Source organism: Cibotium barometz, chromosome 37 (genome assembly GCF_041138505.1).
Source record: "Cibotium barometz isolate CiBa-2024 chromosome 37, ASM4113850v1, whole genome shotgun sequence".
Classification (NCBI taxonomy): Eukaryota; Viridiplantae; Streptophyta; class Polypodiopsida; order Cyatheales; family Cibotiaceae; genus Cibotium; species Cibotium barometz.
Window position 1 is genome coordinate 36788501 of NC_141082.1, and position 13446 is coordinate 36801946.

At 43.2% G+C, this 13446-nt stretch overlaps 1 protein-coding gene across 1 annotated transcript; it reads right to left on the reverse strand.

Moving 5' to 3' along the window:
• Positions 1-3571: 3571 nt before the first annotated feature.
• Positions 3572-11209, reverse strand: LOC147617237 (AUGMIN subunit 8-like). Its single transcript, XM_086776864.1, has 6 exons — positions 9201-11209; positions 8467-8586; positions 6857-6973; positions 6640-6729; positions 4472-4579; positions 3572-4362 (listed from the first exon to the last, which is right to left on the reverse strand). The coding sequence occupies exons 1-6, from the start codon at positions 11007-11009 to the stop codon at positions 4252-4254; spliced, it is 2355 nt and encodes a 784-aa protein (XP_086632990.1). The 5' UTR covers positions 11010-11209; the 3' UTR covers positions 3572-4251.
• Positions 11210-13446: the final 2237 nt, after the last annotated feature.

Below are 13446 nucleotides of genomic sequence, written 5' to 3' on the forward strand. Positions count from 1 at the left end.
CCTGGCTCTCTTCCTTCACTATTTTTACAGTCGACGCCCTTCTCTTCTTCCCTGGTTTGCAGTTCCCCTGCCTCCACCCCTCCTTGGCGACTCTCCTTCGGCTCTTCTCCTGGATTCCCTCCTCCCCCATACAGCAAGCTCATCCTCTTGAGGCCACGTAGTCCCCTTCCATCCTTTGCTCACGTGGTGAGGGCAATCTGCCCAGATGCTGTTGGTGGCCGCCACCTTAATTTTTAGAAACTTGAAGCCTCTATTCTCATATTAAATTTTTTATTATCTAAGGCCGTTCACACTGTGCAGCCCCTTAAACCACACCCCCATGCCACTTATGCCTTTCATCCTTTGCCCACATGCCATTAACACCCGCATCTGCCATCTCCATCCATACTACATATTTACAAAAGGCTTGCCCAAATGCAAGCAGTCAGCACTCATGCAGGCACTGACACACACACACACACACACACACCCGAGGGCTCGTCAACAAAAGCAACGAGATCACCACATCATGAGGATGCAAGGCCTGATGGTTACTCCTCCTGCTCAGCAGATTTAATCTCAACCAAAACTCAAAGCCGACCCAAACTAATTACATATTTCCTGAAACTCTTAGTACTCTGCACAGTATGTACACATCATCAGCCTCTGTTTTTGTCCACACAACGGAGAATCATTCGCCCCGAGCGTGTGGCCAAACAAGGTCCTTGTCTCCGAAGACAAAACATTATTGCTAGCATTGGTGTTAACAAAGGAGGGCCACGCAACTAGATGGTCTTTTTGGGAAACTCTAACTCAAGGAAAGCCAGTTCCACCACTTGTTCTATCTCAAATGCGTTGAGCATGAATAGGGATGTGATTTCGACATTGTCCAATCATGTAAATCTTGTCCTAAAGATTATGTGGAAGAGTATCCATGGTTGCAAGAACATGAATCCAGTCCTCAAAGTTGGCAAGCTCAGAGAGAGGCTCATATTCTTGGTCCTCATCTTTACCATCCAACCAACATCTTGTTACAAGCTCTACAGATATCGATTGACGTGTTATGAGCTTATGTGCTACATGCTTTGTAAATATTGACTGAAGTGGTCCAAGTCACATTGCCAAGAAAGCCTCAATCCATGGAATGAGTCTTCCCTATTTTCAAGTTTACTTTTTGAAATAGTGTCCGAGCTTGTTCATGGGAACGTTTGGATGTCCATTTGTCTTGGGTATGGAATAAGAGTGCTCGTCGTGCCACCATTCATCCTCCTCTTCAAGTTCAGGTTCAATTGTGTGGGCTCTTAAATTCTCATTCATCCAATGAGATGAGTCTCTCCAAAGTTGTGAATTTCCTTCAAAAGAGAACTTATTAGAACTCGGACTTCCAAGGATAAGAGGTTGTGAGACCTGCTATGTCCCTCGTGCGATATTTATGCTCACTTGACTTGTACTCGCTCCTCAAAGGTGGACTAAGACCTGCTAATGTGCAAGGGATATCTCCTTCCACAGGAGGCGGTCCCTCTAATGGGATCAAAATGAAGTCACCATCTATCATATCGGAGAAAATATTATGGTGACTATGATGACCCATGGAAGGCTAACTTTCACCTCCCATTGAATCCTTCTCCACTACATCTAGCAAATTTGCAGAATCTGGTTAGATTGGTTCTAGAGGAAGAGACTCTGACAACTTGTTCTTTTTGTGGCCTCTTAAGAATGAATACGGTTTCGGTCAAGGACTAAAGTCCTCTCGTTGGTTCTATGATTGATACGTAGATGAGGTCAAGGATTAACTCTCTAGTTTAGCCTGCACCTTCCTTATGAACTCTCAAACTTTTTATTGGCTCTTTCTGCAATGGAGCTCAACGCTCGTGTTTTCCAAAGTGGATTCCACTCCTAGTCACAATTGCAAAGCTATTCTTTGGCTCAAAGCAATGGAATCTTAGCCTCTTGGGTCCCAATTTCGTAATTGGGCTCTACCAATAGATAAAAAAAGAATTTTCTAATACAAACAAACTTTAAAACAAAATCAAAAGCAATAAGCAGACACATCTAAGGCTCCAAAACTGTATGGATGGAGGAATGGAGCTAAGCCCTAGGCTAGTCCTACAGTTGTGCCAAATATGTTCAAGTCAAGAGAGCTTACCTTAGCCTTGTCGAAGCATGTGTAGCCTTCGAACCGCAAATGCAAGTCCCCAATGTGGGTGCACTAGCTCATCTGTCACATCCTTGCTCACCCGTCACATCCTAACTCCATTGTTATATTGGAATGCTCCTTGTTGCCAAAGGGGTGAAGGGAGAGCTCACAATGCCTAGATGGAGGTAAAAAGAGATGGTCCTTCACGATAGTTCTCTCTCACAAAAAGCAAGAAAAGATCAAACTAATGGAAGAGAGAAACCTAACACCTATTCAAACAATCATCCATCAAGCATGTAAGAATCCAATAGCATGCAAGTAAGCAAAAAGAGGAAAGAAGGAGAACTCACTAGCAAACTATTGTAAGGAAATGATTGCTCATTGCACATTGTCAAAAATGACTTATATACAATTGACTAGTTTTCACACTATTACTAAGTCTTACGCAACATGTACACAAAGCCCGCAGACATTACCTATTTGACATTAAGCACAACCACTTTATATGTTCCAATCCGGTCTTAAAAAAGATAATTATCCGAATGTGTAGGTAAGATGAAAAAGTGCCTTACATTAGGTTACGCAAGCAAAACTATGTTAACATACGGAGTGGTTAACATATCCCCCTTACTAACGGTGACCTCATATTTGCAATAACCAAGTCAATGGTTAATATAAGACCAATCAATTATTGCATTGTGCTAATAGTGAGATGAAAGGCTTCAAGCTGCTAGATCCTTTATAAAGTTGGGAGTCGAGGTTTACATGTATGTGTCGATCAATTGCATAATTGATTGTAGAATAAGATAATAGATTTTTTCACTAGGTATGAAAGCAGCATGGACTTCATTTGCTTTTTAGCACTGGTAGCGCAAGGGTAGGATTTGACCTCGCAATCTTCAAGTTCTGAGCCTAATGACCATTTATCTCTACAATAATTTTAGAAATTCTATTGAAATTCATGCAATATATAGAGGGTTGGGGGTTGATGGCCAGCCAAGCCAATTGGGCTAGCTTTTTTTTCTTCAAAGATTGACTATTAACCTTAGTTTTGTTAAACCTTAACAAGAGAAAATTTTCTAATTTATTTCATCATTCCAATCCTTGATTACTTATTTCATTTTAAAAATGGACCCTAAAGATATGTTGTGTTAATTATTATTGGGGATGGTGATAAAGCAAGCTATCCAAACGACACTATTCACTTCATGTATATTTACAAGACGGCAAATAAGTGCCTTTGACAAAGGTTCACAAAACTATAAACGTCTGTCCATGTATGGACATCGGTATGTCAAACAATTTTGCGATAGACACTATCCACTTCATATTCACAAGACAGCAAATAAGTGTCTTTGACAAAGGATCACAAAACTATAAACGCCTATACATACATGGACATGGGTATGTCAAACAATTTTGCGATACAACATTTAAATTCACAAAGCAAATCAATGATGGAGGGAGACAAACATTGCAAGAAAATACTCCCCTGAGTAACAGATGGCACTTGCCAATAGCTCGTGCATATATATGCTCGTGGATGCTTGGTTTTGCTATTTACAAGATTCATGAATCATTCTTGAGATGGGGACCGGGGTAAGCAAGGAAAGCCGTAGTAATATCTGTCCAGCCTTTTGGTAGGAGAGTTTAGCAGAACAGGCAAAGTACTATAAGTAAATAAATGGTTTAAGGCTAGCAAAGTAGTCTCAACTTTTGTCAGCACTTTACAGACTCATCTCTGCTGGTTTTGAACTTTGATACTGAATATTCAAACCACAGTGTAAGGCTTAAAATTACATAACTCATGACCACAAAGTTGGACCTGCATGATACAGGTGTGAACAATTTATTCTTAACGGAATTCTGTGTATGTGTCCTTTCCACACGTGTTTGTATGTCCCTTTGAAAAGGGAACTGTGTATGTATATCTATTGACAAAGGCTACCTTGAAACCACATTAAATCCAGGGCCATTGATCGACTGTAGTAAAGCCATTGCAGCCCTTGGGTGTGGTAAGTCCCCCGAACCATGCTTTGAGGCAACAAGCAAGTAGTTGTTTGTGGTATCAAGCAAGCTCTTCATGCAACTCCTTACATCTTCTATGAATTTCACACTTGATTTATGGCAAGGACTTACATCATGGAGCCAGAATCGATGCCATTGCTATCTATCAAATGCCCTAGAACACGTGCTTTTTCCTGTTCAAATTGCAGCAATTGCATTCTCAAGCTGCGCTCCTCAACCTGTCCTCATCCAATGGGGCTGTTAGAGATTATCATCCCAGTAAGATAACCCACTGACCGTTATGTAACTAAAGGTGCACCCACATGTTAAGAGAGAACAAGAACTGACCTCAAGTGAGGAAGCAATCAAGAGCAAATCTCCACATTCTTCCAGTAGTGTCCTCTCTTGATCAGCTACTTGTGCAAGCTCTGACATCAGTCCATTTGTCTTCTCCATCTGAGGTGTAATAATATGACATGATCAGGTCAAGCAGATCTTGCATGATTGCTACAATTCACAAAGAGAAGCACCATGGTTCCTTGACTTCCACCGTAACTAGATACAACACATGTACTTCACAAAGAGTGCCATGTTGTAACCACCCTACCGTTCTGTATCACAATTTCCATTAAAGAAAAACCATACAAACTTTGCGTACTCACAAATTGTCATTGTTAAATATTCACTACACAGTCAAGATTAATAAAGCCTTGTAAGCCAATGTTTAAGTTTTATTAATCCCATCAAGGCATCTACCCTTGCCCCTTCCCAGGTTGCATCTAGACACTCTTCATACAGAGGTGAGGCAGTTGAGGTAGTTACTTCATATGTATATTTGGGTCTAACCGGCTGCCCAGGCTAGAATGGCGAGAGGGGATATGCCACCTTGGCCCACCTGGAGAGACTGTTTTCAGGCTCATTTCAGAGCTGTGAGGCCAGTTGTGATGTATGGTGCTCCTTTTTGGGGGCCTGACCTGGGAAAGGCAGGGAAAGGCAGATGGGAGGAAGATAGCGAGAGTGCAGGTGATGATGTATATTTTCTTACATGATCAAAGACCTAAGCCTTTGCTATCACATGAGATCAGTTAGTACTGGCAGGGGTTTGGGGTAACACCGTTGGCACTCGATGCTCTTTTCAAGACCGTCACCTACATATCTCACATGTACTGGTACACATCAGACAGATCGCATCCCAAGGTTGGCATTTGAGTCTTCCAGGCAGCTTGCACAAGACGGACAGAGAAAGTCTTGGTACTCTTAGATTCTCACATGGTTTGACATGCATGACCTCAGATGGATTGACTCCCCGTTTTCAGTAAAGTTTGGAATTCCCATTCTTGGATCTCTCCGCAAGAGACTCCCCACAAGTCCAACATGGCTGACACACCCAGAGCACATGATGAAGCTCCAGTCTACAAATAGCATTTTTTGAAGGGTTACAGAGGTGGGTTCATTGAGAAACCCAGGTGTCTTTTTAGAGACGTCTCATGCTATGTGAAGTGCCATTGATCAGCTGAGGGTATCCTCCCACCACCATTGGATTGAGTCAACGAGGGCTGAGGGCATCCCGCAGGAGAAGGAGATATGCAGATTACGAGTGGAGAGATAAGGCAGAGGAGCATTACTTGTTCAGATGCCCACTCTATTATGAGATATGAGGAAGATTCCACCATCTTTTCAGGGATGATTTCAGCCTCCTGCGGGTGATGCATTTCGAATATCAGAGATGTTTGGTCCCATATTTGCTCACGCTCCATCGTCACCGTCACTTCAGAGGCCTTGATGAGGCTACACCCAGGGATGCGGGATCAGCGTGACACTACTCAGACGTCCATCAGAGGGAGCAGATAGATCATAGACTCTGCATTAGTAGATCTTGCGATCCATTGGCCCTACACGTGCATGGTGTCATCAGAGAGTGGGTGCAATTCATCCAAAGTGCCAGAAATCCCTATCCTCAGAGATTTAGACCCTCCCTCCATCCACTTTTAAATTCATCTTTCTTTTTCACATGAATCACTGTTTGGTCTCATTGAACATTTGGATCTTTTGTCTGTGTGTGTGTGTGTGTGTGTGTGTGTGTGTGTGTGTGTGTGTGTGTCTGTGCGCGCGCGCGCATGTGTGTGTGTGTGAGAGAGAGAGAGAGTGTGAGTGAGTGAGTGAGTGAGTATGTGCACAGGCCCTCTGCAGTTAGCTGAAGAATAATTGTTTAGAACATGACTAGGTGAAGACTGGAGGCTGTGCCCTTACCAAGTAGTCCTCACTGTTTTACCAAGAAATAATGGGTACTAAGATCTTGTGATCCTATAGGTGCATTATGCAAAAAAGAAGCTGGTTTCCTTTCCTGAAAGGATCTTGCTGTTCTTCAAACATGCATACACAAGTACAAGCAGGCACAGATGAAGGAAATCTAAGATTGGTACGATACTAGAATCAGGCAAAGGACCAGAATGGAATTCCCAAGGTCTCAACCTAGTCTATGCATCATTGGAAGGAGATCTTGAATGCAGTATTACCTTAGGCAGTAAACGATTGACAGAAGCCTCCACTGCATTCACCAAATCAACTGCAGAGGTCATTGCTTCTTTCACTGCTTGGGTATCCGCCTGAACAAAGAAAAATTTAGGATAAGGCAAGCACAATTAGAGTTAAGAGTTCAAGGCCACGCATGCTACACAGGCTGGTGATCCAATTCATGTGAGCCTTGACAAGAATAAAAATGCCACACCATACCTTGATACCCTCATTGACAGGAACTCTCAAGACAGCAGCTTCCAAAGCTTCAACAGCTCCTGACAAAGCATTGCTATGATCTTGCTGAATAGTGGACCAATCCTCTAGACTTGATCCCTAAAGAATCAGAGTAATGCAAATTCATATGTTCTGTATTTGATTTAGGAAAACACATGGTTTACATATTTATGAACTAGAAGTGTTTGAATACTGAATCAAGAGATATAAATTGGCATGGCAAACTCAAGTCAAACCTTAATGGCATCTAATTTCAGTACCCACTAGCGCATCAAAAAAGAAAACTCTAATAGCCCCACGAGCAGCAGCTTGCAAGATAATTGCATCATCAAAGATAGCAAAACATGTTGTATAGGCTGAATGCAAAGGCTAGCAGGGAAAGCGGAATCACCACCATCCCTACTCTTCTGACGGATCTCCTCCTCCACGAGCATGGCACTAAACTCTTCAAAATTTAGAGGAGGATTTCTCACCTGAGTGTTCAATGAGGTGACCAAGCTACCATACTGCTGGGGCACAAAACTCTTCAAAAGTCAGAATAGATTTCTCACCTGATTGTTCAATGAGGTGACCAAACTATCATACTTCTGGGGCACTAAACTTCTCAAAAGTTAGAGGAGGATTTCTCACTTGATTGTTCAATGAGTGTTCAATGAGGTGACCAAGCTACCATACTTCTGAGTGTTAAGTACCGTTCTTCTCAACTGCCTTCCCAAGTTCCACTGCCAACATGCTTTCTGCATATGCTCGAGCTTGTTGCAGTAGACACGTTTCACTATTTTCTTCTTCAAGAGGGATTACCGGAGTCCTTCTCTTTACTGTCACATGCATGGCATCATGGACATGCTAAACCTCTGATTTGGCAACATGCTTTAGGCGTAAGAAGGTGTTGGGCAGCAGTCGGCAGTCTTTTGGGCAGCAGTCGGCAGTCTTCTACAGGTGTGGACAGCAGTCGACAGAAGGCCTTATTCCCCAAGAGAAACAGCAAGCAGATAGAAATTTTACACTGATCATGATCAGTTAAAGATCAGGAAAAGCATATGTGAACATGACATGCTGGTCTAGCTAAAAACCAAAAGTGGCATATTCACAACTTAAAGATGGCCCTTCACAGAATCTTTCTCCAGGACTAAACATTGTAGCTGCTTTCTACACAGGTGACCTCTTTTCTACAGGTGAGCTTTGTGAAAGAAAAATGCATGCCAACTGTTAACATTGGCATTCTATGTTGGTATCTCTGAAAGCCCTGACATAATCTTTCTCCGGGACTTAACATCGTAGCTGCTTTCAACACAGGTGACCTCTTTTCTACAGGAGAGCTTTGTGACAAGCAAAATGCACACCACTGTTAGCATTGGCATTCTATGTTGGTATCTCTGAAAACCCCCCCAAAAAATGCTACGGTCAGCTAAAAGTTGTTTCAGAAACCCCAGCTAAAAATGCCCTGGCAGAACCCAAACTACTGTAAAATAATGCCTGTTTTTGAGTACAGCTCAAACACTAGAGTAGCCTAAAGTAAATAATCAATTATCACTTCAAATCAAGAAAGTTGTGAATTCTTAAAGAAAGTTCTTCTTTGAGTAAGCTCTTACCTGGACTCTTAGAACCGAGTTAAGCTTATGTGCTTGGCGAGCCTGCTGCAGCTTTATTTTCTTGGTTGTGACTGATTTTCGAATCTCGGCTGTCTTTGCCCACACACTGAACAACAGTTTCTGGATAAACAAAAGTCAATAGGTCATTAGTACCGTGATGATCTTTCATAGCATTTACACGAGATTCTACAGCAGCCATTACCATGACATTATCTTGAACCACTGTTTGTCCTTTTCTTGATTGGATGAACAATTTAGGTTGCTAATCTATATGCATTCCAAGCCCCAGCCATTGCTGGTACCAACTTATATATTTAAAAGAAAACCCATCTTTTCGTCAGTAATAATTTTTCTGCTTCAATACCTTGTTTAGATGAGAAACACAGCTTTTAAAACAGGCATGACCTCTGCCGTGACTTTGTCTCACTTTCCCTTGAATCACTGCCTATCCTATTCTTGAGTGGACACATAATGTAGCCATCCTACATGTATTCCAGCCATTGCTGGCGTCAATTCAGGTGTTTGTCAAATCTGTGTGTGTGTGTGTGTGTGTTTGGGGGGGGGGGGGGGGTGTCCTTTATCCCATAATAAGTTTACAGTACTCTTCAAGCTGCTTGAAACTGGGATGTCTGAGGTGGTCAAAATCAGCACGATCTCAGCTCTAAAATAGATAGCTTGAATAAGCTGTGTATAAGTCATCAAAGTAACAAAGCACTGTTGAAGGCGAGCATTACCTCTCCTGCTTGTCTTTGAGTAGTATTTGCAAAATCAGCTCGAGCATTGGCGAAGCGCCATTGCAACAACCTGTTGTGGAGTATGCGGTGCAAGTAAGCTGCTTCTACTTGAGAAAGCCCTTTTCTGCTCTTTCGGGAGTCAGCTCCAAAATGTAGCATAGCTGCAGCTCCGCTGGAGCGATTTGCAGCAGAAATGCTTATTGAGGAAGACAATGCTGATACCCTAGATCGTGAGGGACTAGGCCAGCTCCTCACAGACGTGTAACCTGGGGTAAGGTTGGCAGGTGAAGGCGATTGCTGGTGGGAAGACTTGTAAGTTGAAGCCAGATGGTGGGGTGTTCCTGGCCATGGAGAAGCAATGGTATGACCTGCTCTCGTTTCTGAAGATGGAGTAAGTCTCTGGCGAGTGGTTAGTTGCCTTCCACCAGTGGCCATGGTATATCCAGACTCTGGAGTTGATGCACGCAGCCTGCAGGCATCTGAGGGTGTCCTTGACCTGCTTGCAGGAGCATCTTGCATGAACCTGGCGGCCACTGATGCTCCTCTCGTGGTCCTCCCAGAAGTGGCTAATGCACCCCTGGCCCCGACTGGTGTCTCGTCTGCAGGAGAGCCTTCAGATGCAAGCTCTGCTTCTTCGTCAGATTGCCGTACAAGATCTACTGACCTCTCAGCCTGAGGCGAAGCAGTGCTAATCCGAGAACTGCCATCCCTAACAGGAGTTCCTCTTGTGCTTCTTACAGGCGATTCCCTGCCGCTAACCTTTGGCTTGTTTTCCAGGCTCAGTTTGCGTGCAGCAGTTCGAAAAACCGACGAGGCAGGCCCATCGTTAATCGATTGGTAAACCCCTCCAGAATTCGGTATAACCCGTGGTATGACCTTACTGCTGAACGAAGTAGGTCTGGCCTGCAGCATATTCATGGAATTAGCACGGTTCGAAAGTCTTTCTCGGTCACCTGCGAGATCAACGGACCTGCTCATAGCGGTGCCATGCAGTTTTAGGCTGCTCAAAGAACTCGGCCAGCGGTGACGCAGTACTGGCTCGGGCTTTGGATGAGGGCTTTCAGAAGGTCTGGCATTCTCGGCTTGGTCCAGGCTATGTCGTCGCAAAGGCGTACCTTTACGTTCCGGCGTCTTCTTCCGTTGATCTGCAGGTCTTTGAGCTGCATTTGGAGAGGGTTTTAGGGTGTGATCTGAGGCCAAGTTACTGAGAGATCTCCCTCTGCTGTCAGGGCGAGTCTTTGCGGGGCTTCGGAGAGGGGGAGAGTAGGGTTCTGCCTGCATTGAAGAGTAAAGATTTCTGGTGGACGGCCACAGAAGCTCTGATCGGCCGACGGCCGTGGTGGTGGTACGCCTTGGGGGCAGGGAGCTGCCATCACCGCTTCCTGTAGAAGAAATTTTGGCGTCGACGCCACCTGTTCTGGTAGGGGACGGGCGGCGGCGTTCTGCAGAGACTGCGCGCTTGGGAGATGGTGTGGCATCGAGGAAGCTGCGATCGACGCTGGGGGAAGCGAAACGGCGAGTCGAAGAAGAAGAAAAAGAGGCAGAAGGAGGGGGAGACCTGTACCTGGATGCAATTTCTGCAGGCGAGGGAGTCGGGGACTTGTATCTTGAGGTGATTTCTCTGCTGCGAGGCTTGTTGCGAGCAGCAGCAGCAGGAACAGAAGAGGCTGAAGATGCAGAAGAAGAGCTCTTTTCAAGAAGAAGCTGACCAGACGCTCGACCATGGTGATGGTTATGGTGGTTGTCGATGCGGTGGTCCAGAAGCGACGATCTTGCGGGGGCAACACAGAAGGGATCTGCAGAGACCATTCAGACTAAACACAGCACCTAACCTAGCAGGTGCGCGATTCCTTCATCTGTGTGGTAGGAGGAGCGGATGGGGGCTTCTCTGCGTGTGCGAGTGTGTGTGTCAGAGAGCAAGGGAGGAGAAAAACATTGGATAGGAGGATGGCGGAGGAAGGGGGTGTTTCTGTCGGAGGGTGTGTAGGCTGTGTCGGTGGGGCGCAAACGGCCGGATCGGATCCGGCAACGGAAACTTAAAGTTTGAACGGCTACCTTGGTGGGGACAAAAACGGCTTCCAGGGGCGCGAGCTTGCGGGGAAAATGACGTGTCATCCACGTCATCCAGGACATAAAATGGGCACGGATGCCGGTTTCTCACTACTACGGGCAGCTGAATGGCCCCCCACGGACCAAACTAGGTAGCTTAGAGAATCTGCTCACCTTTCTTCCACCAATTACTACACTTTCATGCCATGATGATGGTAACTGATGGTAACATGGAAAGTTAGTGAGTTGACGCACTTCTTCTTTAGAATCATATCTGTGTAAATAGGTCGTTCATTTGTTAGAATCATAGTTGTGTTAAGTGTCCACTAGAGGAGTTATAATGTGCACTGTTTTTCGAATAACTGGGTATACATATTTTGTGTTGTTTTGTTTCAATCAAATATAGTTTTGTGTCATGTGTCGCGTGATATTTGACCTCTAAATATGTCTAGACTATTTGCATCATGCATCCATATGTGAAAAAGAAAACCGCATGTAATTGTGGATCAGAATCGGCACTCATCCGACACATAAAGCTATTTTCTCGCTTTAAAAAACCTCAAAAATCAAGATATAAGCTTTTTAATGATGTAGTGCATCAGCAAAAACACCATAGCTTGACATTATAAACTTTCAACATATCATCAAGGCAGAGATGAATCAACATATTTGTATAGCAAAATAGTTGCAACTTGCATCCTTCAATTCACAAAGTAGTTGCAAAATAGTTGCAACTTGCATCCTTCAATTCACAAAGTAGAGCTTTTGAGCTTTATTTATTGCTCACTTGTGAGGTTTTGTTTTAACTTATTTTCTCTAGTTAGTGAAGTAAAGCCTTTTGAGTTTTCACTATTGCTCCCTTCCTTTAATTAGCGAAGTAGTGTTGTGTTATTTTTTTAAGGTTCTTTTCTTGTCTGTTGGGATAAGGAAGTGGGATTGGGCTACCTTACATAGAATTCACATGTTCTCAAGATTGCTTATTAGAGAGATCAAGATTCATTACCTTTGTTAGCAACTTAAGGATAGGTATGTTGTTGATGAGCTACTACCACTTCACCACCTAGGGGATTGTTGCAATGAGTTGTCTTGCAACTCAATGTAGTTGAGTTATTTAGCATCAATAGAAGATGGTCTCTTTCACTTTCTTCGGTTCACAAGTTTGGTCGTTGCAATGTAATTGTGCTTGTAAGTTGTGAGGATCAAAAGGGGAAAACAAGTTTTTATAAAAAAAATTTAAAGGGTAAAACTCAAGGTGCCCTTAAATGGGGCCAACCACTTGGTGCCAAGTTGCATTAGCATGGATGAATCATTCAATTCTCATGGATATGTGTAAAATAAAGGACTCTAATGAATAGGAGAAACATTTAGTGAAATGGGAAATTCTCAAGTAGCTTGAACAAATTTATAGCGCACACATTCAAACGTTTTCACGACTTAAAAAAGCATACATATGTTTTGAAAACAGATGTTATGAGTGAAATAAAGGACTCTAATGAATAGGAGAAACATTTGGGGAAATGGGCAATTCTCAAGTAACTTGAACCAATTTAAAGCGCACACACTCAAATGTTTTCACGACTCAAAAAACTGCACATATATTTTTAAGGATTGGATTTACTCAATTACATATATTTTTTATCTCTTTTAAAAAAGATCAATTTACAGCTCAAGACAAAGTTTGGCACCAAGGTGATAGTTCTTTTATGAGCTTGCAATCTTTAAGATGCACTCCAAGTCCAATGTTGTATAGTGCCTATTCGCATGAGTATGTGGCACTAGAGACAAGCTTAATTGAAGCCCTTTGCTCCATCATGTGTTATGCCATGGCAATGCTCAATCCATGAAAACCACCTCATCTGGTTAAACTTCCTTGAAGTATATGAAACCGCACTTGCAAAACTCCTTTGAAGTCTATGAAACAACATTATTATATTGAGAAATGCTTTCATACGGGTAAAAACATGGACATGAAGGATAGGCTTTACTAATTGATAGGGGTCAATTTAACGTTTACTAGGGTGGAAGCAAGTAGAAAACATTTTTCTCAACATACCCTTCAAGCCTTAAAATTTTGAAGGTTTTTGTTGAGAATTTGCAAAATTTTAAAGCTAACAACGTCCATTGTATATAATTTGCAAGTTTTTTGTGAACACCCGTGAACAAACCCCATAGAGGGCACAAAAATATCCCCTTTTTC